Source organism: Pygocentrus nattereri, chromosome 17, assembly GCF_015220715.1.
Source record: "Pygocentrus nattereri isolate fPygNat1 chromosome 17, fPygNat1.pri, whole genome shotgun sequence".
NCBI lineage: Eukaryota > Metazoa > Chordata > Actinopteri > Characiformes > Serrasalmidae > Pygocentrus > Pygocentrus nattereri.
This window is the reverse complement of record NC_051227.1, coordinates 32,663,658-32,691,416: the sequence shown is the minus strand read 5'-3', so window position 1 is coordinate 32,691,416 and position 27,759 is coordinate 32,663,658. Positions and strand designations below refer to the sequence as shown.

Sequence of the window (27,759 nt, the reverse complement as noted above, 5' to 3'; positions counted from 1 at the left end):
CATATTGCAAGTCCCAGTGAAATCAGTATAGCAAAGGCCCAAACTATGATTCCAATTCATAAACTATTGTATTTTGCAGCCCTGCTGTGTGCATAGATTGAATGGAGTGATATTTGTAATATCTTTAATACTCTGGTATTTTTCAGCGGTGTGCAGTGGGGAGATCACTGACTCAGCTGGAGTTGTGCTGTCTCCTAACTGGCCAGAAGCCTATGATAAGGGACAGGACTGCATCTGGGGCATCCATGTGGAGGAGGACAAGCGGATCATGCTGGACATCCAAGTGTGCGTAAATCACTCTCTACACATGGTCATTCATTTAAGAGTGGGCCATTTTACAGCTGGGGATGAATCTCATTCCTGCAGCACCTACATTAAACCTGCATGTCAGCATTTCATGTGGTAGCAAAATACATTATATACGATTGAATTGAATTGTGCAGTGAATTCTCTCAATATGAACCAAGGTCAAGTGTTGTTCTCTCTGTCTGTAAGCAGTGCATCACAAAACGTATGAGGGGGCCTTGGTTTTCCTTCATGGGTTTCAAGGCTCATTTACCATATACAGGGCTCCCAGTCAGCAATACATATAGAAACCATGCACTCAGATTTATGAAAAATGCCATGTATGAATTTCTTTTCTGTTTGTTAACTTGCGTGGTGTGTACAAATGTTTGCATACGATTGTATATTCAGATAGGCACTCTACTCGACAATATGCAAGAGAGTGTGGGGAATACACACTCTATAGATACAAACAGTAATCAAGCACACTGTGTACTTACATGAATGAATAGGTAGTGTAGTAGATGTAGATATTATAGCAGCTTAACATTATACAAGATCTTTATAAGAACTGAAAGGAAATCCATACTCCAGATAATAGTTTTGTATTCCCCTGTTCTTATCTAGCTTATCTAGGATCTAGCTAAAGCCAAGCTTGAAAATTAGCAGGAGAACACACACACATTATCTAATCCAACTATTCTTCTGAGTTGCGGAGGGTGCTGGAGTCTATCCCGCCGGTCAGTGGACAGAGGGCTAGCAGAATAACGCCAGTACAAAATACAACTTAATTTTTTAAAGAAGACTGTGAAACTAAAGTATGTAATAGAAAAACAACAGGTATTTTGCTAAAAGTTATCAGTATGTGTTGGGGGCATGTTCAGTCCCTGGTGGTGCCACAGCCATCTGAGGCCAAGAGCCATCGAGAGCTTAACAGCCTTAGCCTTGTGTGGGGTGATCCTCCCTCTCCCTCGTAAGTGTTTGCCAATGAGGGTGTCTTTTGGCTGATGTAATAGAACTTGCAGTGGGGCTACATTCACACTGCAGGTAAAGTGTCTTTTACTTCAAGTGTGACTCCTTGCTGATTTATGTGGTAGTGTGAACAGCAGAAAAACACCATTCAGTTCTGTTTTGGGGCCTCTTGCTTTCATATGTGGTTTTGAAATCCAATACGTGTCCCAGAACATCTTTCGTGTTGGAGGATGAGTGAGACCGACAGAAACAGTGTAAACAAATAAACAAAACACTTTCTAATGAGAGAAATCATACTAATACATTTTCAAAACCAGGTTTGCTGCTAGGATATCTAAAATAGTGTGAGGGACAACAGAGTCAAAGGATCTTTATAGAAATCACATCTGTTTATCAAGTCTGTATTGCCATATATACATACATTGCTAGTGTTCTTTATCACAACAGGCAAACTAAACAGTCTGGCTAAAAAAGCAACATTTTTTACTGTTCTCTATAAACTTTGTTCAACATGGTCAATTTAGTGTTTACAAATCCACACAGCTTATTTTGACATCATATTAAATGATTCCCTTGACCTTAAGTACAAAAACCAGCTGAGATTGTTGGACAGTCGTGCTGTGTTGAATGTTGTTCTTTTGCATGTTTGGGTTAATTTGTTACATTATAAAATATAAAACAGATATAGGCCACAATAAAAAGCTCATTTGAACAGCCACACAACAAAATCATATGTAGTAAATCATATTTTGACTCTTTTACCTTCAGTCTGAACGTAGCCTTAGTGAGATGAGCTGCCAATGACATTGTGTAAGCAGCAGTTTGAAAATATTTCGTGGCCTCGTCTGACCTGAAGGAACCACATGCTGGACTTCACCTTCCCAGCTTAGAAGCATCATGTACTTGGGAGATCTACCTAGTGGGTGAGAATTGGCATTGACTAAACTGGGTGCAAATCCAAAAAGTCCATCCACTGAGAGACTATTTTGGGAACCAGAATGGTTCTTCCATAGCAACACTCCAAGGAACCCTTTTTATGCTTTATTTTTAGGAGTGTAGGGAGAATGATTGATATGACAGCAAAGCTGTTAGTGTCAGGTGTATTTGATGACTTTGCCTTAATTGTGTATTGACTACATATTAAAACCTTTATGCTGATTGGAGTATGAATACTTTTGTACCCTTCTCCTAACTCCAGAGTGTTTAACAGTTTGCAGCCAGATGGTGGGTGACGTCATGTGTTAGAGAGCATGCTTTGTTACAGCAGCTGTCTTCATAGATATTCACTCGTTCTAACCGATGAAGCTTTGTGCCAAGTCTCCATTTAGTGATTGTCTCTGCATTGGCAATTTTAACCACTCACCTCTCTAACTCCAACCTCTGCCTGAACAGTATGACTAACACAGCATCTGCTTTCTTCACTACAGACACTAAGTCTATATATGGATCTGTTACTAGAGGCTTTTCTGTGATTGTCTCTGCAGGGGCCCTTTTACTGTTCAGCAGTCTGACCTCTCCTGTGCCAAAACGTCTCCCCAGACAATATGACTAATATAGCATCTGCTTTCTTCTTCAGCCATCTACAAATGCTGGTGTGGATCAGCTGCTGTGTAACTTCATCAAACCCACACACGCATTTTCACTTTATCTGACAGAATCAGTTGTGTGTCCTAAGCCATCAGTTGGCTAGGTCTTTGCTTCTGTGGCTAAGATTGCACCACTGTTGCGTACTTCTGTAACTTCTTATCATCTCATCCCAGCTGAGCAACCCTATGCCTTGACTCAATCCTAGTCTTCTGCCTCACCAGCCCAAATGAAATGAGTACAATACAGCCCCGGGCATGCTCAAAGACAAGTGTGTCAAGGGGGCTCATTTCAAGACCTTGACCACCCTCTTTAAGGTTGTCCCACCACCTCCCTAACTGCATTGAAGCATGTTACAGTTGCCTACTGTTTCATGTCCTGGTTCACATTGCACTTCTCTCTCTCTGTGTAGGTACTCAATCCAACCCAGCATGTTGTTTTCTGTCCTGATGTCAGCAGTTCAGCATGGACAGTGTGGAAAAGTAATTCAAAACTGACTTCAGCCTCTTTTTTTTTTTTGGTCATCAAATTACATTTCATTTAAAATGAAAATTAACTTTGTATGCATGTGAAAGGTAATTCAGGATAGATCAGCGTGATGGCAAATGCGTTGGTGTCATTTCAGGCCTGCACATATTTTACATTTATGGCATTTGGCAGACGCTCTTATCCAGAGCAACTTACAATTTGATCATTTTTACACAGGTAGGCGAAGGTAGTGTTTAGGAGTCTTGCCCAAGGACTCTTATTGTTATAGTGTAGGGTGTTTGCCCAGGTGAGGATTGAACCCCAACCTACAGCATGGAAGGCAGAGATGTTACCCACTATGCTATACCAACCACATATTTGGTTGGCTATGTAAGCATAATTCTGTAAAGGTTGTTGAACTTGGCAATATTTGCTAAGAAAGAATGCATTTATGGGTGGAGCATGCAGGCAGCAGCCACAGGAAGTATTTGAACATAGGAAACAGGAAGCATAATGTCAAACCCACTAGATGTTATTTTGAACAGACCATTCCAAGGCTGTAATTTTCTTCTGGGCAAAGCATGCTTTCTAAAAGGTGGTTGGTGTGTTTCACATTGTTATCAGTTGAGCAATTTTTTAACAGATTTGCATCCAAAATGCCTTTGATCCTGGCAGTGAACACAAGATCTCCAACACCAAGGTTTAAAAACCAGCCCCAGACTTTGGCTAGACGACTTCTTCAGGCTTTTTCCACACAAATAATCTACCATCAGTTTGATGTTGTGCTAAAAGAGTTTTTTTCTGTAACGAATATCATTTTGTTAGGGTGTGTTCACACTTGACAGGTTTGGTTTAATTGAAACAAACCCCCCACTGTGCAATTGCTCTACCCTGGTGTGCACCAAGTAACTGGACAGAGAACCCCATGAGGTCAGTCTCAGTCCACTTTCAAACTCCAATGGAGTTTTTTTGAAGTATAAATGCAAAACAAGCCAAAGACGTCTAAAGGGAGCAAAACGCAAAACGAAGTCTCGTCTGTTCTGTGCAGGTCTTCTTTGGTATCTGCAACAGCAGAGTTTCTTTTTTCACATGTGTTTGTGTTCATGTTCTCATCTCTAAGTGAACTATGAATCAGTAATTATAGAGCAGAGAGTTTTGATTTTAAAACATGGCTGAGGCATATTTGAAGCATTCTGAAATATGCTGTATGCACATATCACTGCACACATCAAATATACATTTATGCACCAGTGTTCAAAATAAAGCAGCGAGTCACTGGAGGCTGTGTGTTTTCACACTGATTTTGTAGTGGGAGTTCATTTGTGGGAAAGCCATGGTAATGCATGAGTGGCTTTTTTGCTTTAGAATATCACAAGACAAAGATAAAGCATGACATACATACATCCACAAGTTCAGTTTGACTAGAGTACAGCATGATTTCTAGTGTTTTTTAGACGTTATGCCAGTTTTTGTCACTAAATGTCCTTTTTAATATCTAATGAATCATTGTTCATCTAACTTAGTTAACAATTTCTATTTCTATGCCAAATATGTCAGTGTAAGCACTTCACAAACCATAACTAAAATGCATTAATATGTTATTTTGTGCTTTGGTCCAGGACGTGGCAATTGAATTACAAATGTGAATGCACCTTTAAACATTCTATGAAGTAACTTAAAGACCTTCATTGAAGTCATGCTGTGTACGTCTTGAGGATTTAGAGACCTCTCTGGTGAAAGTGTAATTGCATGCAACATGCAGAAGAATATTTTGTAACGTTAGTTGTGCTTCTGTCCTGTTCCCCAAGTGCATGAATCTGAAAATTGCAAGCATGGTGAAAAGAGAATTCAGAGAAAACTCAAAACTTGGCGCTCTTCTGAAGATGTAAGTGAATGATCTACTGTTGTCATCATATCTTTTTCAGCATAATGTTTTTATGCTGGATCTAAGATGGATCGAAGATCTAAAAATTGAGCAGGACCTTTTTGACATGGTCTGAAAAACAACCACAAAATCCAACCCGACATGACTTTTAAATGACTATATCAGGCTTTACAGGGTGATCGCGCACACACACACACACACACACACCATATTTTAGTATGCTTTTTTTCCTCTCCTGATTCAGTAATGCTACAATTTTATTCAAAAATATTACATAGTGTAGCTTGAAAGTGTACAAGTGATTAATTGATTAAAGTGTTCAAATACCTTTGGGGGCCAATATAAATATATTGCTGCAGTTAGACACGTTATCGAGCAGCTGGTCAGTGTCTCAATTTTTCTGCCTATTTTGAAAACGTCCCCATTTCCAGTTTATGAGTGGGTATTATGGCAACATGATATATTACAGTTTGTCACAATAAGATCATCTAAGCATATTGTGGGTATCATTAGTCATTTAAAAGAGTTTTAGACGGGGCTCCCTAGTGATGTTCCTGTCTATTTCACGGTATCATCAGGGGGATTGCATGTTTAATACCTGACGATGCCAGGAGTGCATCAGAATACCTATTATTGGATGTACTGATGCACAGGATATGAAACATTGAAGTATATAAACTGCGTTCAACATTTTTATACAGTACTTTTTCTTAATGTGACACTACTTAGCAGGTGGACTGTGTCTGTTCCCACTTATCAAATCAAAGAAAAGCAAAATACATAAGTTGTATCATGTTTTGTGAAAGTGTCATGACAATCATATTTTCCAGATGTCTTCCAGACCTACAAATATTTCCTTGGACGAGCAGCTTAAATGTCTCTACTCAAAGTAGATCTTGTGACATGGGGCAGGAACAGGCCCACATAGGGGGAACATTGGGGAATCTCTGACACTTTGCTTTGCCCTGCCTTGTACATAACTTGTTAACATACATGAGAAACTAACAACTACTCCTAATAAATGTTAAGGGGTGCAAGAAAAAAGGACGATGAAAGAACATTTTGCACATGAATAGGACACATAATTAGCAGCAAACAAATGTTAATAATAAACTTAACAGAAAGCCAATAATTTCATTGGCTGTTTTTTTTTACCATGGTGGAATCAATTATATGGAGCAGAGGAACGAGTGTCGAGTGTGATTGCTCTGTCAGGTGAGGCTCCCCAACACCAAGGCCCTGCTGTGTCAGCCCCTGACAGATTATTCATGCATTCAATAATTTAGTTGCCTTAATTAAGATTCACTCATTTGCATATGTTTCCTCTTGCTTTCGTCTTTTTTTTTTCTTGCTGTACGTTCCATGGCTCCAGCGCTTACATTGTTTAGCTGTGTAATAAATGACATCCTGGATGTTTTGCAGTGGAAGCTGCCAGCATAATTAATTTCCCATTCATTTGGGGGGAGTGGGGATGATAAGGGAGGGAAGATAGCTACAGAACTCAAGGATGGCTCTGGCTTCTCTGTCTTATCATTGCTTATCATTAAAGTATGCCCCTGCCTGTTTATGCAAAGTTAACCCTTAGAGGTGTAGCGCTGTTACTGTTGTTGTGCTAGGCTATTTACATGTTATTATATAATTACTTACATAAACACATTAAGCTAATGTAATTATTAGGTTTACATTTGATTTACATTATGAATTGTCAGGTTTGAGTGTGCACCAGAGGTTTGCCCGAACCCAACTTGTACTTGTGACCTTGAAGCCCGACCCAATAAGGCCTGAATGGCACTGCTATATTTGAAACCTAAACCCTCTCAAATGCACAAGGCTGAAGTTAGCTTCTTATTCGCCAGTGTCTTATTCAAAATTTCTGTTTTAGCAGCCGTTACATTCTGGCAGTGACTTTTGAACTTTTGTGCTAACTTCAGCTTTGAGGCTCTAACGGAGATGGATTACAACAGACATGGATTAACATTGCTTTGCTTTAGTAGTGAGACCAACCCAAGCTGTTGTATGTGGATAAAAAAATATTGCAAACTTGGTCAAAACCTTTGTTTTAACCTTTATATATCAGGCTGAGTTTGGGTAACAGAGCCCTTGTTTGTCTCGATGTCGAACAGTGACTGACATGCATGGCAAAAATGTAAATCTTTTTTTTTTTTTCTTTTCACAAGCTAAGACTGCAGGCAAAACAATTTTTCATCAAATTCAAATTGTAAAAAATATTTCCTCTTCTACTCATATCAGTTGCAGGGTCACAGTCTGCACTTTTGACAGAATTTCTCAACAAGCTACAAGAAAATAATAGAAAATAACACTATGCTTTTTTTATCCCAGTGTTAACTGTGAGGGTTCTAAGGGTTAAACAGTTTCTAATTACATGCAAACCTCTTTTACAAGTTTCAATCTATAAAGCATTTGTTGCCCCCTGTTGTTGCACATACCACAGCCGACTTAATACAGATAGTAAGCACTCAGGTGGGAGTAGAGAGTTCAGTACAGATGGACTGGTTCAGCTGTAGCATGGGTCACTGTTCCTCAGCCTGCTGCACTACACTAGCCCCACCCCCTTATATTTTCAAATGACCAAATTAGTCAAATGACATATGGAACATTATCAGTCGGGCGCATCAAATGACAAGTATAGATGGGCAAAAATGAGCTAGGAGGGTGTCCGCTACAGCTGTTCAGCTCAGAGATGTGGGCTAAAGATGAATCTATGAAGATTCACACAGCAATTCCAACTCTGAAGCAAATTCTTCTGACTTCACTCTTACATTTACATATTTAGCAGATGTTTTAGTGCAGAACGACTTGCAGTCTCGTGAAGTCAGAGTGTGGCACTGGCATTCCTGTCTAAAGAGAAAATAAAACCTTTGATCTTACATGTTCAGTTCAGCAATGTTATCCACTATACCATCCAGTGGTGGCCTGGGTGAAATTTTATTATGCACTGAGCTGCGAGAGGTATTTTGAAAATATTTGTTTTTCCTTCTTCTAATTTGTCCATCACCCAAAATGTTGTAGATTACAGTAGTTCTGTTTTGAATTTGAGAATAAATAGTTGTTGAACTCAATTTCGGAGGTTATACTTATCTGCCTGTCATCAAAAAAGAGCAGCTGCTGTTTTTCACGTTGTCATGAGGTCGATTTGAACAGGACGATTATTATTGAAGGATCTCAGAGTTCTGTAAATTATAAAACATAATTCCCTGTCTAATTATTGTCAGACTAGTAAAAACTACAGACATTGCAGATTCATACCACAGGTTTTATTGGTAATCATTTAAATTACAGTGCCTCTGCATGCAATCCTAAACCAGCTCGATTAAGACTTTAATTACATTCAATATGCAACATGTTATTAATGTCAGAACATTTATTAGTTTGCAAATTATTGCAGCCAGTAGCTGATGTTTTCAGAGTTGTCTGGTAATCGTCATTTCGAATCAGACTACATTCACATTACAAGCCACATTACTTAATTCCAGTTTTGTGTTCAGATCCAAAGAACTTGATGGTGAAAAAGGGTCTGATTCAGCTTCAGCCCTGCTGCTTCATTAATGCTGAACAATGGCGCATGAACACTAAAAAAACATTGATTCCACGAATTGGATATGTATCCTATCTTGGACCACATGTGAAAATGGCATGAATCTGATTGAAACTGAAGATCAGATTTGAGTGTGCACACAGTTCTGAAAAAATCAGATCCGTGTGATAGGGAAAAGAAATTTCTGCCACTTGAGCTTTTGGCTACATTTACATTGAAGTGTAAGCACAAATCTGATTTTTTTTGGCCAATAAATGTGACATGGATCTGATCATGTTGAATCAGATCTGAGCCACTACGTTCACATTGCCATGCTCAAGTGGCACACCTCCGATTTCCTGGAACAAGCAACAAATGTGCTTCATAGCCATACGACCTTAATAAAGAAGTGCAAAAGAAGTGCGAATGACCATTTCTCACCTTTATTTTGTCCTAAAAATGAACAGCTGTGAGCTCCACTAAAACTGTGCAGGTAGGTGGGTGTCTTGGACCAGAGCTGAGAACCTGCAGTATACTGTCCAATTGCCCTTCATAGTCCGAGCTGGTTCTCCTGCTGAGAGCTCTGGCCCTTACTGGAGACTCATTATGGGATTTTAAGAAGACTTTACCCTGGTAATGAGCATGTTCCCACTCCCCTCTAATCATCCATCAACGCACCCTGCACTCTCAATTACCCGAGAACACGGAGCGCAATGACGGCTGATTAATTCATTTACCGGGACGCATGTGTGCACCTGTGTGGGGGGGTGGGGGGTGGGGTGGGGGTTCTGATGCTGTATCTGCTGAGCCATGAGGCAGTGGACAGAGTGGGTGGGTTGTGGGGGGAGAACAGGTGACAGCCGGGACACCTACACACGGTTCAGCTCAGCACACCAGAGCAGGCTGAGTGTAGTGGAGCGGATTACTCTTCTCATTGCCTGAGATGGCTGAGGGCGCCCCCTGCTGGACACAGCTGTGTGAACCATGCTGATCCACTGTTCTGTGTTTGGATGTTAAAAGAAAGTAAAAAACCTTTTGGTCTGTTGGCTAACATATATTTAATTTACAGTGATATGTTACCTGAAATCACTGAGACTCAATAATGACCATATTTGGTTTAAGCAAACAAAGAATCTCTATCTATCTATCTATCTATCTATCTATCTATCTATCTATCTATCTATCTATCTATCTATCTGTCTCTTTTCTCTCTCTCACTCTGTCTTTCTGTCTCATCTTTTTCTCTCTCCCCTCTTGTTCTCTATTCCTTTCTTTGTATCTCCTCTCTTTCTTTATGTCCTCTCTCTTTCGCTCTCTCCTGCTCTTCTTGTTTCTGTCTCTGGTCTCTCTTTCTATGTCTCTTACTCTCTCTCTCTTTTGCTTACCTCTCTCTCTCTCTTTTTCTCTCTGCTCCTTCATCCACCCTCCCCCTCTCATATTTTGTGTCTGTCTGTCAGAATAACTGTGGTTGGCAGGCTGGTGATAACGCAAGTCTTTCTTATCCCTCCAGACAGCAGGCCCAGACCCAGGCCAATATTTAACTTTCTAATTAAAAAAGAACTAAAACAGAGAAACTCATTTCTCTCCTTTATTTGAGCAAGCATCATCCCTTTAAGTCCTTCTGATAATGTTGACAATTGAAATGAAAGTTTAGCCTCTTCTGTTTGTTTAGTGTTTAGTGGAGTCGAGGCTGTCCAGTTCTGCCTGCAGACACTTACTGAAGCTTTCATTTTCTCATCTTGGCCAATCCTGCCAGGTCTGAATTAAGTCCATTTTAAACATGCGGCTTCGGTCCAAAGATCAGCCGTAATCCTCTGTGGTTTGCCGTTGGTTTTCATTTCACGCAGACTTCCTCCCGCAGAGTACTGTTACTTACACTGTGAGCCTGTGACTGATTTCAGCAGCACTAGGAGCACTTCCTCCTATACATACATATTTCATATTTCCACATGTGTGCACTAGTAAATATATGGACTCTGTATGATGTATTATGTAAAATAAATATCAATAGGTTTGAGCTTTGTGAATCTCTGATAGATGGCCAGTTAAGTTGGATGATTTAAGCATGTTGCCATGTCCTTAGCTTTAATATGATGAGATTAGTCATATTTGTCTTGTAATCTTTGGTTTCTTTTAGCATCTTTTCTTGAGAGAATACATGTATTGGCTCAGCTCTGACATGTTGACCTGTTTCAGAACATTCTTTTTTCTTTTATTAAACAGACAGAGCCATGCTGCAGCTTTCCATGAACAGATAAAGCTCACAAAGTAAAAAAATGGCCTGCTAAAGCTTATTGTTTTCTATGTTGTAAACTGGCATCTCACTGGCATTACCACATTATGAAGGTAACTTCAGTATCTGCCATGCTGAAACAGGGCTGCAGATATTGATTAAGGGGTTCAGTCCCCCATGTGGGCAGAGCAAGCACCCTACACTATACCAATAAGAGTCTTGGTGCAAGACTCCTAACACACTGCATTCACCTGCTTGTGTAAAATGATCAAATTGTAAGAATGTCTGCAAATGCCATAAATGAAAGCAGCTGTCGCTTGCCATCACCAAACACCCCCAACCCCCACCCCCACAAATCTATTATCAGTTGGCTTTGGCTGCAGGGCAGGATCGGAAGATAGTATACTGTTCAGGAACTCGCAAACCTAGATATCATGTATGTTAAAGAGAAAAATGAATGTTGACCTGCTTGTGCCGAGCACTTACCACTGAGGGTTTGACTGGACTGTTTTGCTTCCTTTGCTTTATTTATTTATTTATTTATTTTCAACAAGGCAATCATTGAGGGTAGATTAAGTCTGCGTGAAACACAGGCAGGGGGTTCTAAATGGCGTTTAAGAGCAAGTCTTGTGTGAAGCCATACCTCAGACAGCCATGCTCGCTGGCTTGTGTCAACTGCGGGTGGGTGCAGGAGAAATCCTCAGCTTAGGCTGTATGACAGATGATGGATCCTTAAGGATTGCTTTTTTACCCAAAGCCCCTCAGATGCGCTAGACAGCACCTCCTCGAGCTGAAACCCTCTCTTTCTCAGATAAATAAATCAAATAAAATCAACCTTTCTTATTCTAAAGCTAGCAAATTTATATTGCGCTGCCTTCCGAGATGCAGGGAAAGTGGCCTGTATTGGTGTTTTCGAGAAGCCTTTGCAAAAATATCTGACTATTTTTGTCATGCTTTAGGCTTTTTCTTTTTTTTTTTTTAAATCCCCTTTATTTGAAAGAGGACCATGCCTGTGTGAGCTCGCAGTGTGCCGTTAATGCATTCTGAAGGCGTGAGGTGGCAGCTGTGCTGTGGGCCAAGTCAAGCTGAGCCTGTGTTTTTTTTTTTTTTTTTTTTTTTTTTTTTTTGATTAAACAAAATGAAATTACTGCCAGCAAATAGAAAACATGATTGATTTTCTCAGCAGATATGGCACGGCGGCTACGCAGTGCCTTGTTTAACTTTATCTCGACAAATCCAATATGAGCCGACATTTTTTTCTCTCTCTTTCTCTTGCTCGTCCTAAGAGCAGGTGAGGGGCTCCTTTCTTTAAACGTTCCTCACATTCAAACGCATCACACATGGCAAAATGAGGTGGAGTGTTAGAAAAGAACAAAAGCAGGACGAAGCAGGAGAGTGCAGAACATGGTAATGTCAGAGTATAAAAAAGGCAGTAACACTGTGTTGTAGTGCAGTGTTCTTAAGACTACATGACACCTACATAAGCTTGTCATGACAACTGGCAAAAACCTACATAAACACTTATAGAAGCTTATTCCAGCAGGCATTGTCTGTCGTAAGGGCTGCTTTTGTCAACTTTGACTTAGGTTATGTTATGAAGCTTTCTTTAGGTGAAATGACGCAGCATGTTATCACATCCGACTTTGTAGCTCAGTGTATATCACAGTGAAATAAAGCTGATAATGATATCTTAAATCATATAAATAGTAAAATGAAGACTGGCTTTACACAGTGAATGTTTCATGCAACTAGTTACTTGGTGTGAGTTGCCTGCAACATAATTTCTCTGCAACTTGATATGAAGTAATTCAGAAACAAGATTAAGTGACCCTTATTAGTCCTACAGTGGGGAAATTTCACCTCCGCATTTAACACATCCGTGAAGTAACGCACCATAAACACACTAGTGAGCATAAACACACATTAGGGGGCAGTGAGCACACTTGCCCAGAGCTGTGGGCAGCCCTATCCACAGCACCCGGAAAGCAGTTGAGGGTTGGGTGTGTTGCTCAAGGACACCTCAGTACCGCACTGTCGGCTCAGAGCTGACAGTACATGCATCACATTTGAGGTACTTCACTATATAGCCTAATTAGCAGCTCGTGTTTTTGATGCACTGTATCGCTCTCACTATAAAGTCATTCATGAGTTGGTGTAATTTACATATTTGTAGCATTTTCATCATCTGATTATCCAGCTGTCATTGCCTTTCTATACACTCACTAACCACTTTATTAGTAAACCTATCTTGCATCTGTACTTATTGCCTATTTTATCAGGTCCACTTACCATGTACGTGCACTTTGTAGTTCTACAATTGCAGACTGTAGTCCATTTATTGCTCGCCATAATTTGGTATCCCGTCAGAAGACCACCACAGAGCAGATATTATTTGGGTGGTGGATCATTCTCAGCGCTGATACAACTGGATCAGACAGAGCAGTGTTGGAGTTTTTAAACACTGTGTCCACTCACTGTCCATTCTATTAGAGATTCCTACCTTGTTGTTCCACCTTATAGATACAAAGTCAGAGACAGTAGCTCAATTGCTGCACAGTTTGTGTTGGTCATCCTCTAGTCCTTCGTCAGTGATCACAGAATGCTGCCCAAAGAATACTGTTGGCTGGATGTTTTTGGTTAGTGGACTACTTTCAGTCCAGGATTGTCTGCTGTGTCTGTTCCACTCGTATCAGCACAACACACACTAGCACACCACTATGTCAGTGTTACTGAAGCACTGAGAATGATCCACCACCCAAATGATACCTACTCTGTGGTGGTCCTATGGGGATCTTGATCGTTGATAAATGAGGTAAAGGTGTGATAACAAATTATGCAGAGAAACAGATGGACCATAATCTTTAAACAGAGTGCATATACATAGTAAGAGGGCCTGATAAAATTTTCAGTGAGTGTAGGTACAAGGTAGATGTGATTGTTGAGTGCATATTCATCTACTTGTAGTTATTTACTGCATACTTTGACCTTTTTAACCTGTTCTGTGTGTTATTTACTACATACTTTGACCTTTTTAACCTATTCTGTGTATGTTATTTACTGCATACTTTGACCTTTTTAACCTGTTCTGTGTGTTATTTACTGCATACTTTGACCTTTTTAACCTGCTCTGTGTATGTTAAGCTGTATATATTAATTAGCCATTGTGTAGTAGCCATTATGACTATATTTGAAGTCTCGCTCATTCTGCCTTAAAAAACTAAAAAGTTCAACACGGTCCACATCACAGCTTCCTCTTCTGTAAAATGTTTATGCTTTGGATGCCAGATTAATCTGAGCTCTGTGTAAAATTATCACAAGGATTGTTATTGCTGTTTTGATCAGTTGTTTCACAAAATGTCTTTCACAAAGTTGAGACTCTTGCAGCATTTGAACCTGAGCTTCAAGTTTAAGTGCAATTTAGTTTCACGTAAGTTCCAAGCAACCAAAGTTGCATCAACCTTTCACTGTGTAAAGGCAGCCTAAGGCTCACTTCTGTTCAACCTGTCTTGGCGAGCTATGTCATATCAGCATTGTGTCACTGTGACAGAAGAGTTACAGCGTCACCCAGAAAGTGTCTGTATCTGATATCTGTGTCTATAGTTGACAGTTATGTGATAAAAATCATGTTACTGTTAAATGATCAAGGATGACGTCATGAATAAAACCATAGGAGAAAGGAATGCTTTGCTTTGCAAAGTGACTTAAAAATCCGACTTTAAAAATGCGTGACGAAGCCAAACTCCACAGGTCAGTAGAGAGTGACATGCCCTTTCCAGCAAGCCCTTGATCACATTACTAGCTTTCAAATTTGTATGTGACCTTTGTGCACCCTAGGCGGCCTTGCTGAGATGCTCGCCTGCTTTAGAGGTCTGGATAGCCAGAGAAATTTCGAGCGCCATACCTAATATAAGAATAAGAGCAACATACTTTCGATTTTACAGGATTATCCTCCCTCTCCAACAACACATCACTCTTAATCTGAATTATCAGGAAACAGGAGATAACTGGAGATGTTCACTATCTGATCTTTGAAGCACTGTAGATTGGCGGAGGTGCTCTACAGTAAAGTGTTACCAAACAAGCTTGTGGCTGCAGTAACCTGCCTGAATGTGCTCATGTGCCTGTGTGTGTTTTTGCATTCTGCTTTTTGCACAGATTGAACATCCTGTCTCCATTTTGTGTGAACATTGCTTTTATGCTTGCCGTTATGGAGGAGCAAAGATGATTAATTATTCCTCTCTCCTCTGTAATGAGTTCCATCACCAGCCACTTGTGATTAATTAGGGACAAGCCAGAGTGTGTGTGTGTCTCACCTCACTGCAGGACTGCATACCCTGTTTGCTAGCCTGCCAGGGTCTGCTCTGAGCGAGATAGGGTTCATGCTTGCAGCAAGAAAAAAACTGAATAAATAGATGTGGATTACTACATTATAATTGACCTAATTAATCTGTGCTCCACCCAGAATGCTTTCTTTTCTAGCAGCTGTTGCTAGACTACACAATCTTGACAGAACTTTGAAAAAGAAAAAAATGACATTCATCCTACTAAGAAACTGTACCTAACTTGTCAAAATCATTGTATTTAAAATTCTTGCTTTAAAATTATATTATTACTCTTAGGATACATCATTCAATTTCCAGTTAAAATTATCCTTAAATACAAATCAGTCATTTTACAGATGTTTCTGAGGAGATATAATGTAGTCCGCTTGTATAAAGAAGAGGAAAGTGAATAAATAAGTGAAAGAACGGTTTCCAAAACTGGATTTCAAAAACACTTAAAAGATATTCAGAAAATGGGATATATACAAGACCTGTTAGACCACCAAAGCTGTTCCCATCAGATAAACAGCACTTAAAGCTTTCATCTATGAGAGAGAGAGGAGAAAATCAAGCTCTTCTCTTGATTCAGATCTGAAAAATCCTCAGGTGTTTCTGTCCATCCTTCCACTGTAACAAGACGAACAACTCTAGATCTGAAGGGTGTGTAACTCTTGTAGAAAAGAAACCGAACAAAAAACATTTGCAAAGAAGCTGCTGGTGTTGTGAGAACAATAGACTGACCTCCCCAGAGTCCAGACGAAGCAACAACTTCTCCTGGCTGTAATAAAGCTATTTATAAATGCTGTTTTTCTTAATGCTTAAGCATTGAATAACTTATGTAATGCAAGTTTATGACTCTCACACAGTGCTTTTTGTATGTGTGTGTGTGTAATTGACCTAATATTAGTGTTGCTGCAAGTTTGTCATTGTCTTTCCAAAATGGCTATTTTCCATTAACTACAACAACATAGTGTGAGCAGTGTAGTATTTTAAACTAAGGGGTTCCTAAAGACTTGAATGCATGGTTCTAAGAGACATCTTCACATGTTTGCTAATTATTCTTTTTCTCATTTATAGAAATGGCTCTTTAGAATCATTCTATGAGCCTCCTCATACCTTAAATGAACATTCAAGCATCTCTAGAAATGTCCCCAAGGAAAGCATTGGTTCTTCCTTGGCGTCGCTCCAAAGAAGCCGTTTTGATTGAATAAAGAGAGCTACAGTTTTTCGTTAGGCTGTATGAATATTTTGCAATTTTATGTTGAAGCATGCCTTACCTCACTGCAGGAAAGATACACATTAGGGGCGCATAACATGGATACATAAAATGCGCTACTATTATAGTTCTTAACAGATGTCAGATTTCTTCTTTACTTCTGTCAAACACTATAGGTAGATGATTTTTGAAAACCTTTGTTCAGCTGCCAGCCTCTTTAAGGGCACTACAGTACATTCAGAAGGTCATATGTTCCCTAGACCATTCAGTACTTTATTCCTCTACTCTGCTCCTGTTTGCCCTCCATTCCAAGCTTCCCTCATATTTTTAATAACATCCATGCACGATGCTCAGTGCTGTCGGACATTAGATAAGACGTTTGAAATGGCTCTGTGAAATACAGTAGCATCAGTCATTACAGCATGAATAATTGCCGAGGTAATTGAAACTGGTTTGTCTCCACAGCTACTGAAGCCATCTTAAGCGGACAGGTGGAAGTGGCAGGTGAAATCAGTCTTTTGTCATGCTGCTGCTGCTTCTGAGATTGCTACAACTGGGTTACAGCATGCTCTAACACTGGCTGGCGTACTGAGAGAAATTGATTTTCCAGCTATTTCTAAAGATTAGTCTGGACAGCAGAGAAACATAATGGTAACTAAGACAGCTCTACCTTGCTGTCTTGCTGTCCAGTCATGTGCTGTGTGTGGTGTGTCCAGGGCCAGGGAGACACAGAAAGGCAATAGAATGTGCTGCGTTGTGTATAAAGACCAAGGCTATGTTAAGATAAAGGGCTTAATATGGTGGCGGACAAGACCCAATGCACTGCAAAATAAAAAATTAAACTGCAAACACAGAAAACACTTTCATCTAAAATACACCTGAGCTGCGTTTTACAAATGTACTGCCAATACAGACAACACAGGCAACAGCCAAAATGCTGCAAAGTCAGTCACAACACAATGGACATGTTTCTGGAGGACACTTCATTCAAACTTTTAAATTCTTTGCAGCGTAAACGTTCACTAGGAAAAGTAACTTGACTTTTATTTGAGTAGATTTATGTCACTGTATTGTTGTGCTAATAGGAATTAGCTGTAAAGTGTAACTACACAATTTCAAATAGCAAACCAGATATGACTGATAACTAACATAGAACAGCAATGACATTTCATGAGTCTTAACAATGTCTGTCAGTGATTTTCTATCGCAGATATTTCATCCCTTTCCAGAAACATTTCTGCTGTGTTGAGTGGTGTTTCTCACTTCAGTTGTGTTGTGACTGGCTTTGTAGTGTTTCTGATGTTACATGTGTTTTCTACGGAGCCCTGCTGGTGACATCTTGTATAAATAATAATATTGTGTGGCCGTGACCTAGTAAGGCATGGAAACAAGATAACTAGGTTGTGTTGATTGTCAGACACCAGAGTTTAAGGGCTGCAGCAAAGGGCCCTGGCTACTAGGGGACCCTGGAAAAATGATTGTTAAAAAAATAACAATAACAGAAAGATATACTTACATTCTTTGAGATTTGTCCATTTAGATTATCCATAGTTTTGCTGTAATGTCACCTGGAAAGCGGCATTCCTTTTTTGTTATAAACATGTTGATTTATTAATAGATATGTGGTTGTGGCCCCAAGATAAGCACAGGATCCTGATGAGGACAAAAAAGAGGAAGGTTCTTTCACTTTATAATAAAGGAGAAAACTGGTCAAGCCAACACTGGCAAAAACAAGCACATGTATTGGGAAAAGGAGGGAGAGCAGCTGAGATTGTGCTGAGATTAACTAAAGATGTACAATGTCTGCCTGCAGCCTCCATATGGGAAAGAATGACCTGCTGACTTTCTATGATGGAGATGACCTGACGGCTAAGATACTCGGCCAGTACAGTGGCTCTCGACCGCGCTTCAAGCTCTACACATCCACAGCTGATGTCACCATCCAGTTCCAGTCTGACCCGGCCACCAACATTTACGGTTACAACAATGGCTTCGTGGTGCATTTTTTTGGTAAGAGCCCATTGAAGTATCTCTACATACTGTAATATTGTAAAAAATCTATACATTGTATAATAACTGTCAGTGTCATGTTGATAAATACTAGTTACATTTCTGTCTATAGCAACAATTTTGTGGTGCGCTTTTTGCTTTTACAGCACAGTGACTCATTACTACACTGGCTGTATTAGCCAGCAAGTTTGTTACTTTGAAATTAGTGTTAATAGGTACTGTTTGTTCATATGTTGGCGCATATTCGTCCTTCATTGTATTAGTGTTATTTGCACCAACAATTACCTCCATTGAATTGAGTTTGGAGATAAAGCCAGAGAGGCCAGGTTGAGATGGTTTGGACATGTGTTGAGGAGGAATAGTGGATATATTGGTCAAAGAATTTTGGAGATGGAGCTGCCGGGCAGAAGGAGAAGAGGTAGACCTCAGCGAAGGTTTATGGATGTAGTGAAGGTGGACATGGAGATGGTTGGTGTAAAAGTAGAGGAGGCAGTGGATAGGGCAAGATGGAGGCAGATGATCCGCTGTGGCGACCCCTAAAGGGAGCAGCTGAAAGAAGAAGAAGAATTGACCTATTTATCAAATGAGTCTTCTTGTAACAACTTTGAGAAGCTTTACAGAACATTGTCAAAAGTTTCTTGCCTAGTTAATATCTTATCAATGTAACCTTTAATGGTCATACAAAATGAATATAATTTGAAATTACTAACTAAATGTCAGTATTTTGGGGAGAAAACAAAGTTGTTTGTTGCAATTTCATATTAGATTGAATGGCTTTTGCAGCCTTGCAACAGGTGCAGTGAAAGAACACATTCTTGGGTAGGCCCATCACAATTATTGATAAACCTGACTGCAATTATGTAAACTGATCATACTTTTTTAAACTGACCGCAGTTGTTTTCTCACCATCATTTACCTTTCATAATCTTATGTTCATGCCAAAACAAACTGAACATACACAGAATGTGAGCAGAATTCATTTTTTTATCTAAAAAATGTAAATAAAAGAAAGAAAAACATGAATTTATGGAGACATTACGGATCTAATGATAACAATAAATGACTGGTGGTGCTATAACGTTTCTGTCATCAGTTGGGAAACAAGATCAGTAGATTAAGACACTTTAGCCCTCTACTTTAATAGTCAAATACAATGAACAACAAAGGCAATTCAGTTGTTAATCACAAATATTTATATACCATTATCAGCAAAAATGTCCTGACTTGACAGTCAGTAAGTAAGTCTTCAGTCTTCAGTCAGTCAATAAGTTTACACTACTGCTGTATTCTGGTGTTGTTTTCTTGTATTTTCCGTTATATTTGTTCTATTCACTGCTACTTAATTCACTGGCACTCACTGAGAAATAAACACTGCAGCCACTTCATTGCCAGCATTTTGAGAAACTGTTGAACGCTCATATTAAAAAACGAAGCACATTAATTAACTGCTCATTAGAGTTATAGCTGAAACACTATGGGGAACCAAACTCTCCTCTCTGCCATACTCAATAAGTACTGTGCTACTGCGGCTGCTGTGGGCAGGACATGTCTGGGCTGGGGAGAGAGGGAGAAGAGCGAGGGAGAGAGAGAGAAGAGACAGGCTGCTTTTAACTCCACCACACTTTTCTCTGGGATGGAGAACAGGCCACCATTCCATCGCTTTCCTGCTGGTGCCAAACTATAAAACAAGATCAGATAAGACATAATGAATTCCACGCAGAGAGCGAGCGAGGAGACAGCGGAATACAGATGGAGTAGCGAAAATGGGGAATGGAGCAGATTATTTTTGCATTCCCATCACAACCCACGTGGGACAAAATGTCTGCCAGGTATTGCAGGTGCATGGAGTTTGGCCTTGCAGAGATGCAAACGATTACTAGGCATGTTTGTACTCATTAGCCACGATCACCGAGTGCCGGCCCTCGCCAGATTTGCCATGATCAGAGTGGGCACCAGCAAACCGCCTGGCAGGCATCCCTCGGCCTCATTTCATCCACACACTGCCAATACATTGCTGTCTGATTAGCACAGTATGCTGTTCCTCTGGTTTGTCAGTAGTTTGTGAGAAGCACAAAATCTTTAAATCTTAAACCAAATGTTCTGCCAAAAATCAAATTAGCACAATTATCCCTGTACTTTAAAATGCATTTTTTAATGAATAAATTATTTTAGTTTTTAATTTTAGTGACAGGGTTGAGCTTCTCAAAAGTGAATTCATTAGTCAGTAGTCAGAATTCATTAGTCAGTATTACACTAACTTTGATTTTTTTATTTTGCCTAATCTGGGAAAAAGCGCTGAAGAAATGTGTACAGGTAACAGGGTTGAGGAAATGTGTACAGGTAACAGGGTTGAGGAAATGTGTACGTAAAACAGGGTTGAGGAAGTGTGATCAGGTAACAGGGTTGAGGAAGTGTGATCAGGTAACAGGGTTGAGGAAGTGTGATCAGGTAACAGGGTTGAGGAAGTGTGATCAGGTAACAGGGTTGAGGAAGTGTGATCAGGTAACAGGGTTGAGGAAATGTGTACAAGTAACAGGGTTGAGGAAATGTGTACAGGTAACAGGGTTGAGGAAATGTGTACGGATAACAGGGTTGAGGAAATGTGTACGGATAACAGGGTTGAGGAAATGTGTACGGATAACAGGGTTGAGGAAATGTGTACGGATAACAGGGTTGAGGAAATGTGTACGGATAACAGGGTTGAGGAAATGTGTACGGATAACAGGGTTGAGGAAATGTGTACGGATAACAGGGTTGAGGAAATGTGTACGGATAACAGGGTTGAGGAAATGTGTACAGGTAACAGGGTTGAGGGAATGTGTACAGGTAACAGGGTTGAGGGAATGTGTACAGGTAACAGGGTTGAGGGAATGTGTTTAGGTAACAGGGTTGAGGGAATGTGTTTAGGTAACAGGGTTGAGGGAATGTGTTTAGGTAACAGGGTTGAGAATGTTTTTTGATAACAGGGTTGAGGAAATGTGTTCAAGTAATAGGGTCAAAGAAATGTGTTCAGGTAACAGGTTTGAGGACTTTGTTTACATCTCAGTTATTGAATCATACAGACAATGAGTGGAATTCCCTTTCCACTCATTTTCCCTTAGAGGTTTGAGATAAGAATGTGAGGCAGGCAGTTTGCGCAATGCTAATTAGTGGCTATAAGCTTCCATTACTTGCCAGCTTAATTGACCTCATAGCTCCAACTCAAACCTAAAGAAGCATGAACCATGCTAAATTTACAGCTGTCTGAATGTCTTCTTCATTCTCTGAATGTGTCTTCTGTCTCTGCAGAGGTCCCTCGTAATGACACATGTCCAGAGCTTCCAGAGATCACTAATGGCTGGAAGACCACGTCTCATCCTGAGCTGGTGCATGGAACAGTGGTCACCTATCAGTGTTATCCAGGCTTCGAAGTGGTGGGCACTGAAATGCTGATGTGCCAGTGGGACCTGACCTGGAGTGGAGACCTGCCCACCTGCGAGAGAGGTGAAACTCACACATACACAAAACACATCAGTAAAAAAATAAATAAACACACACCAGACACTTAACCGAATACATGTTAAAGACATTTTGATCTAAATGCCTGTGGCTGAAAGTTCAAGAGAGCAAACTGGCCTCACCATCTCCAGGTGGACAGGATGGTCATTCCTCTCCCCCTATCTCTTAGTGCAGTGGCCATTTTCGTTTAGGTGAGAATAGAATTGGCGGTTAATGTTCTCCTCCAAGGTTGATGAATTGTCCAATTTGAAAAAATGTGGTGGTGCTTCTCATGTCTCAGAGGAAGGTGGTGCTAGTCTTTACCCTCCCAGCTTGTTAGCATTGTGTGATGGGGAGACCTAGCTAGCAGGTGGGAATGGGATACGACTAATTTATGAGGAAAAATTGGGTCAAAAGCCCCACCCCCAAAAAGCTGATCACAGATTTAGAACCATACTGTACCATGCTCCTGTGCTCTAACACACATCAATATACCCTCACACAAAGCCATTGTTCCTCACATCCATTTTCACACCACTCTCAAAGCAATATAGAGTGGCCATTGATCAGAAGCAAAGCTCTAGGCAGCTGCGAGATGGCCTTTTGAATTCCATTTGAGGTGCTGAATTTTATAAGGGTCTCTCAGAGCAGCCCTGCTCAAGGACAGTGGAGAGGGAAGGAGAGCATCATGGGTAATGGCTCACATTTCTGCTGGGTGAGACTTCTCATACTGAAGGTGTGGTTTCCATTCAGAGCCTCTCTCGCACACCCACTCACACAGCTCACGACACCTTTTGTGAGCAGCTTTGGCAAGTGCGTTGCAGCTCCTGTAGCTGTCCTCTGGTAAAGCCCCCAGGGGTCCCTGCAGGCACAGTGTTTCATCAAAGGCGAATGCAGGAAGGCTGCACTACTTGTTGTCTTTTGTTGTAGCCGTTGTCAGAAGCGTCCTGAGGATTAAACCTCGGCCGGCTCATTGTGGACGTGTACACCCTGTGTGCTGTGTGAGTGGGCAGACGCACTGCAGAAGCAAGCTGGGCTTTTATCCCAGCCCGTCCACACACATAGGCCTCAACTTATGAAGTGAATTTAGGGTTGCTGACAATAGCCTATATATGGTTGCTATCTCTAAAATGTAAACCGGAAGACTTTGCTTGAACCCTCCTACGTAACGTTAATCTGTCTAATCTGTCATCATAATTTATGATTGCATATGACACCTGCTATACATGCTTACAGCATGGATATGTCAATGTTATATAGCAGGGTTAGAGTAGAGTATTGCTACTTTTTTAGTATGTTTTTTTTAATGTTATTCAATATGATGTATTAAATTTGCTGAAGTCTGAAATATTGGAGATGTTCAAGCTCCAAAGCATGCACAAAGCTGGCACCTATGTCCACAGACTCCTGTTGTCTTGTGTGCTGGTGGCTGGTAAGGTGTGATGAGCCTTTAGCAACCCTGGCACTGTTCTCTGGCTCTGGAGCACACAAAAAAAGCAGCAGCAGCAGAAGAACAGCAGCAGGGCTCAGTGGCTGCCTCCCAGCTTCTGCTTTCCTGCCCCTCTCCTGCCGAGGAATGAATTGGGTTTGTGGGCTGCAGCTGTGGCAGTGTAGCTGTAGTAATCTTTTTATTACACTGTGTTCGGTGGATGTGGACTAAAGGACACAAGAATCTCCCTCTCTCTGACCTTCTGACCACTGCCCTTCCCTACTAAGGAAGCAGACTGAGTTGAGCAGAGTGATTGTGGCTGACTGCCTTGGTGGGAACAAATCCAGATGTGTGAACAGAAGACGTGAAGGATAGGCAGGGCATCTAGACTTGTTTTTCTTACTCTTAACTTTATTGTGTGCCATACTTATTAAAGGGTTTGTCGACTGTAGTTTGGTGTCTGTAGTTTAGCTTAAATGGTGGAATTTAAAAACTGCCCACTGGCTTTTATTATGAGTGTGTTTTGAGTAAATAGGTTTTTGTTTCTTTTCTGTGTACAAGTGTGTTGTCTGTGGTAATCTACCATAAAACGTCTGAAATAAAGGTGATAAACTGTCACTGGGGCAGTACCCCTCTTCACACTGGGGTGGGACTCTCAAGAGTACATCTCAGTACCTTTAGTCGGAGAACATAACTGTACCATAATCTGTTGAAATTATATTTTCTTAACTGTATTAACATTTACATATACATTTATCGTATTTAGCAGACACTCTTATCCAGAGCGACTTACAATTTGGTCATTTTTACACATGTAGGCGAAGGTAGTTTTAGGAGTCTTGCCCAGGGACTTTATTGGTTTAATGTAGGGTGCTTACTCCACACACCCTGTCTCCAGCCTTTTTATTGTATTGCTCTAATTTAAAATATTAGGTCATGAAAAGGTTCATTCATACTTTTCACCTGGGAAAAACTTATTTAAGGTACACAATTGGACCTTCCAACCACTGTTGTACCTTTGAGGGAACATTTACGCTGTTTGTACCTTTTTGTTTGAACAAAAAATGTACCTGTACCTTTATTTCTAACAGTATATGCTACAGGTGCAGCAAATAGAGATTAGCTTGGCAATGCACTGGAGTATTCCTTTAGGGTGTGTAAACAAATTGTCCATTTAGCCAGATAAGGCAAAAAGTTAAGCCTTGCAAAAAAGAAGCATACTTATGTACATCAATGGTGTACTTAAATTATACAGTGAATAAAAATAATGCTTTTTTGTGTATGTAATGAAAATGCACTTAAATTACGCTTTTCTGTGTTGTCTTTTTAAATGATACATTGGTATGCCGTAAGGAAGTACACTTGAATTAATATATTTCTTATCACACTGAAAACTACTTAAACAAAAGTATTTTTAATTGACATCAGCTTAAGTGTATTATTAAGAAGTGTATTTTAAAGCAAGTACTTAAAAAGGAAAATTTTCTAATCTAACGAGCAATCTATTACAGGTCTCGGGACACGGTACACCCAAAAGAATACTTTTAAAATATGTTTCACATATGTTAGAATTTGTGTCTTAAAAATTGCTAACATAAACTGTTGTTGTTACATTATAGAACAGTTTGTTTTGAATGTGTTTAAGTGTGTTTAATGATACTAAAATACAACCTCAATTCCAATGAAGTTGGGACGTTGTGTAAAACATAAATAAAAACAATACAGTGATTTGCAAATCCTTTTCAATCCTTATTCAATTGAATACACTACAAAGATATTTAATGTTCAAACAGAGAAACATTATTGTTTTTTGCAACAAAAGACTGGGAAAGTTGCGGAATGCTCAAAAAACACCTGTTTGGAACATTCCACAGGTGAACAGGTTAACTGGAAACAGGTGTCATGATTGGGTATAAAGGGAGCGTCCCTGAAAGGCTCAGTCGTTCACAAGCAAGGATGGGGTGAGGTTCACCACTTTGTGAACAACTGCGTGAGCAAATAGTCCAACAATTTAAGAAAAACATTTCTGAATGTGCAATTGCAAGGAATTTAGGGATTTCATCATCTACAGTCCATAATATCATCAAAAGATTAAGAGAATCTGGAGAACTCTCTGCAAGTAAGCGGAAAGGCAGAAAACCATCATTGAATGCCCGTGACCTTCGAACCCTCAGGCAGCACTGCGTTAAAAACCGACATCATTCTGTAACGGATATTCCCACATGGGCTCAGGAACACTTCAGAAAACCAGTGTCAGTGAACACAGTTTGTTGCTCCATCTACAAGTGCAAGTTAAAACTCTGCCATGCAAAGCGAAAGCCATATATCAACAACACCCAGAAACACCGCCAGCTTCTCTGGGCCCGAGCTCATCTGAGATGGACTGTCGCAAAGTGGAAAAGTGTCCTGTGGTCTGACGAGTCCACATTTCAGATTGTTTTTAGAAATCAGAACTTTACCTGCCTGAGTGCATTGTGCCAACTGTAAAGTTTGGTGGGGGTGGAAAATGGATAATAATGATGGACAATTGTATGCTTCCAACTGTGTGGGAACAGTTTGCGGAAGGCCCTTTTCTATTCCAACATGTCCCAGTGAACAAAGCAAGGTCCATAAAGATATGACTGAGGATAAGTTTGGTGTGGAAGAACCTGACTGTCCTGCACAGATGCCTGACTTCAACCCATCAAACACCTTTGGGATGAACTAGAACAGGGCTTGCGAGCCAGGCCCTCTCATCCAACATCATTGTCTGACCTCACAAATGCTCTTCTGGATGAATAAGTAAAAATTCCCACAGACACACTCCAAGAAGAGTGGAAGCTGTTATAGCTGCAAAGTGGGTCACCAAGTCCATTTTAATGCCTATGGATTTAGAATGAGATGTGATATAAAGCACCTGTAGGTGTAATGCTTGAGTGTCCCAATATTTTTGTCCATACAGTTTATATTCCATGTTTCATAATAGTCATGTCTACAAATTACGTACATAAATCTACTTGAATGCAACTTAAGTTGTGCAAAAGAAGCATTCAAGGTAAATGCATTTAATATGTATGTCATCATGGCTTAACTGGCGTAAAGTTAAGTACACTCATATTGCCATAGTTTGTTCTAAAATAATGCATTTAGTATCAAGTGAAGTTTGGTTAAAGTGTTCATATTAAATAAACTTTTGAAAACACTTCAGTGTATTTTTCTTTCACATAATATCCAAAAAGAATGTCCCTGATTTTCTTTGCTTCTGTTTCGTTGTCATCCAGCTTTTCTAAGAAATCCTTGTTTGTGAAATACCTTCCCGTGCTTAGAGCTACATAGTAATGTATTCAGTCACAAACTATTATCAGTCTGCTGAAGAATTTACAAACCACAACACCAGTGAGCCTCTCTGACTCATGATTGATTATCAAAAGCTGTGTGGTTTGAGGCCAGAATGTCTATATAAATATCCTATCCATGGACTGATAAATCACAGCTGACAAGAGCCTCATTTATTTTGGCAGGGGGAATGTTACAGAGGAATGAATGTAAGCCTCTGTCAAGTTTTTAACAGCTATTTTATAATAAATTAGCTTGAAAAACAAGTTGCAATTAAATTTTTCATTTTGACACTGCAGCTTCTCCAGTAAAGATGAGAAAGTCTCGGATAATTTGGTCTGGTGAACATGCTCTCTTCACTGTCAGTTCAGCACAGTTATGATCTTTTAATGCCCCCTACTGGTGAAACTCAGAACTGAACTGGTATTCTGGGTTATAAGGGCTAGGATGCTGAAACTCTTACCAAGTTATAATTGTATGTATGGCCGGTCACGACCAGAGTCAGCCGTCATGCATAGGGCTGTTGTGGCCTGAGAGGAACAGTGATAATTTGGTGCAGCTTTGTGAGCAAAATAAACTTCTAGCTGGCCATCATGGAAGAACATGGGTCTGTTTATACCAAAGTTTTATATTTTATATGTAAAATAAATAAATTTCCATCTGTTTTTCTGCCTCAGTTGCTCTCTCTCTCACTCTCTCTGTCTAAATTTAAATATATATAACTTTTTAAGAAATGTCATTTCATCAGTGTTCTTTTGAAAGTTAGTGAACAGTCATTGGACTCTGGCATTTATATATATATATATATATATATATATATATATATATATATATATATATATATATATAATGCCTGCCGAAGGACAGCAATAAACACAGACATGTATTCTCAGTTTATCCTTTCTCTTGGTCTCGTTAGCCTCATAGCTATAGTGCAAAATTAAAGATTAAAGAAGCATACTTTGTACACCAAACCAATCAATTGTATGATCAACTACATTTGTGTTGGGGTAAAATTAGTTTGTTTT

General features: G+C 39.9%; 1 protein-coding gene across 2 annotated transcripts in view; it reads left to right on the top strand.

Moving 5' to 3' along the window:
• Positions 1-27,759, top strand: part of sez6b (seizure related 6 homolog b) — a 281,236-nt gene that overhangs the window by 244,718 nt on the left and 8,759 nt on the right. For both annotated transcript variants that reach the window (XM_017694856.2, XM_017694855.2), the window contains exons 9-11: positions 147-285; positions 18,314-18,510; positions 21,799-21,993. In XM_017694856.2, the coding sequence (XP_017550345.1) occupies positions 147-285; positions 18,314-18,510; positions 21,799-21,993 (531 nt within the window). The remainder of the gene's footprint in view (positions 1-146; positions 286-18,313; positions 18,511-21,798; positions 21,994-27,759) is intronic.